This window comes from Nerophis ophidion, linkage group LG28 (genome assembly GCF_033978795.1).
Source record: "Nerophis ophidion isolate RoL-2023_Sa linkage group LG28, RoL_Noph_v1.0, whole genome shotgun sequence".
NCBI lineage: Eukaryota > Metazoa > Chordata > Actinopteri > Syngnathiformes > Syngnathidae > Nerophis > Nerophis ophidion.
The window spans coordinates 33556889-33559388 of NC_084638.1; the positions used below are offsets into that span (position 1 = coordinate 33556889).

General features: G+C 41.6%; 1 protein-coding gene across 2 annotated transcripts in view; it reads right to left on the bottom strand.

Moving 5' to 3' along the window:
- LOC133544912 (dihydropyrimidine dehydrogenase [NADP(+)]-like) overlaps window positions 1–2500 on the bottom strand; it is a 70753-nt gene that overhangs the window by 43446 nt on the left and 24807 nt on the right. For both annotated transcript variants that reach the window (XM_061890155.1, XM_061890154.1), the window contains 4 exons: window positions 2220–2330; window positions 1526–1608; window positions 1036–1123; window positions 761–922 (listed from right to left, as the gene is read on the bottom strand). In XM_061890155.1, the coding sequence (XP_061746139.1) occupies window positions 761–922; window positions 1036–1123; window positions 1526–1608; window positions 2220–2330 (444 nt within the window). The remainder of the gene's footprint in view (window positions 1–760; window positions 923–1035; window positions 1124–1525; window positions 1609–2219; window positions 2331–2500) is intronic.

Below are 2500 nucleotides of genomic sequence, written 5' to 3' on the forward strand. Positions count from 1 at the left end.
CGAATCATATCCAATACTCATGATCAAGAACATATGTATTCCCCCTAAAAAATGTAATTTCCTTTTAAGCGCAAGAATTATGACTAAAGTGGTGAGGCTCTATTTTCATTTGCACTTAAATGTAATTCATAGTTTAGTTAAGAAACATATTTATTATTTTATATTTGCCCTGCAAAAGTGTACGTTTATTTATTTTCCATCAGTAATTTGTTTCATTGCTTGTATTGAAAATGAGGTCACGTCTGCTTTATTGACTCCTGCTGGTGGTCGAGCTAGCTCACTCCTCAATGGGTACTTGGCGCCATTTAGCCTTTCTTGAAGAAAGATGACCAATGCTTGCGTTGTTCTGGGCTGTGCAAACCGCTAAAATCACCAAAAGGATAAACGTTTCTTCAGAGTTCCTCGGGAGGTAAACAATAATGGCAAAATATTTACGAAAGGCGACGACAAAAGTAGCACACACTCCAATCCAAGGGAGTTTGCACTCTGTTGAAGGTTTGCCTGCTTGGGTATTTTTCACCAGTAAATTAGGAGTCACTACTTATGCAGTATACTTGGTTAGCCTTTTATTCCCCAATCAGCCTGACCTAAGCCTAAGGTGTATGTGTTAAATAAATAATATTTCTGATCAACACATATCACTTGACAAGCTTGTAAACTGTAAGTGGATTAGATATAACTATTGAATATGATTATTATGCAGAGTAAAAGTATACATTGTGTGTTAATGTGAGTGGAAAAGTGGCTTTGTGGGTCTTACCTCGGTGGCAAACTGCTGCAGGCCCCCGATGTTAATTGGCCCCTCCTCGGAGGCGTACAGGTTGCAGCCCCCCACACACAACTCTGACGTGGGACACACCATTCCACAGGTCAGACCCAGCGGGTTGTCAGACAGGATGGACCTCGCCGCTCCGTAGTAGTTCTAACACACACACACACTTTTCACCTACTGTGGATTGTAGTGTGTGTGTGTGTGTGTGTGTGTGTGTGTGTGTGTGTGTGTGTGTGTGTGTGTGTGTGTGTACGAGGGCATACCTTGTTTGCGATGCTTGTAATAAATGACTTGATGTCCAAATTTGTAGGACAGCTCTTCTGACAGGGAGCATCTGCACATTTCAGACACCTGAATGGATGTCAGAATATCTTCAATCCCACGAGAAAGAACACTAACTAATAATACAATAACTCTGCAAACAGAAATGAAAACACAGCAGATTGTGCAACACAAAGAGGAACTTCCTATAAGCAAGCTGGGAAACTCCACTCCAAGTTTTGTCATGATATAATTAGATAGAGGATAAAAAGTTTAGACATGACATAATTACACACACACATTAGTAATATAGCTGCTGGTAAAAGTAAGTAAGACATTTATGTAATTGTTACATTTCTGGAGTGACTGATCCTCACCCAGACTGACTTTAAGAACCACCTGATGGATGATTTTTCATTTATTTAGATGACTCAATGCAGGATATTTAGTCACGTCCCCATCTTTAAGTGATTGATTTGTTTCCATTCTCACCTCAGAGCTTCTCGGAGAGCTCCTCGCTCACTCAAGGTTGTGTGTTTGATGTCATCAAAGTTGTTCTCCAACTTCACACAGGACTGAAACGGGAGAGATATCAACTATATGTGAGATATAATCATGATGGCTGCATTGGTGAGTAACTTCAAATATTGTGTGCATGACAAGTGCTCAAACAGTTTACATGGTTGTAGTGTGTGAAGTGTGCATGATAAGTGGTGAAGGAGAGTGTGTGAAGTGTGCATGACAAGTGGTCAAAGAGAGTGTGTGAAGTGTGCATGACAAGTGGTGAAGGAGAGTGTGTGAAGTGTGCATGATAAGTGGTGAAGGAGAGTGTGTGAAGTGTGCATGACAAGTGGTCAAAGAGAGTGTGTGAAGTGTGCATGACAAGTGGTGAAGGAGAGTGTGTGAAGTGTGCATGATAAGTGGTGAAGGAGAGTGTGTGAAGTGTGCATGATAAGTGGTGAAAGAGAGTGTGTGAAGTGTGCATGATAAGTGGTGAAGGAGAGTGTGTGAAGTGTGCATGATAAGTGGTGAAAGAGAGTGTGTGAAGTGTGCATGACAAGTGGTGAAGGAGAGTGTGTGAAGTGTGCATGATAAGTGGACAAATAGAGTGTGTGAAGTGTGCATGATAAGTGGTCAAAGAGAGTGTGTGATAAGTGGACAAATAGAGTGTGTGAGAGCCACTTACACCACAACTCCTGTCAGGGTTTCGCTTCCAGTGTTTCTTTTCTTTCTTCTTGTTGGTTGTGGACATGATCTGACCGTGGGTCTTCACCCTCGGATTGAGAGCCAGGATGCTCTACAAAGAAAAAGGACATGAAGAAGACGAGTCAGTCGTTGATTGAAATAAAAAACACAATCAATCCACTCAGCTCTGCTAAAGTGACTCTTTGGTTTTTCTCTTCTCGTCTCTTCCGGCGTCTCACAAAAGCAACTGCATTTGTTTTGTTGTCGTCCACGTTTGACCAG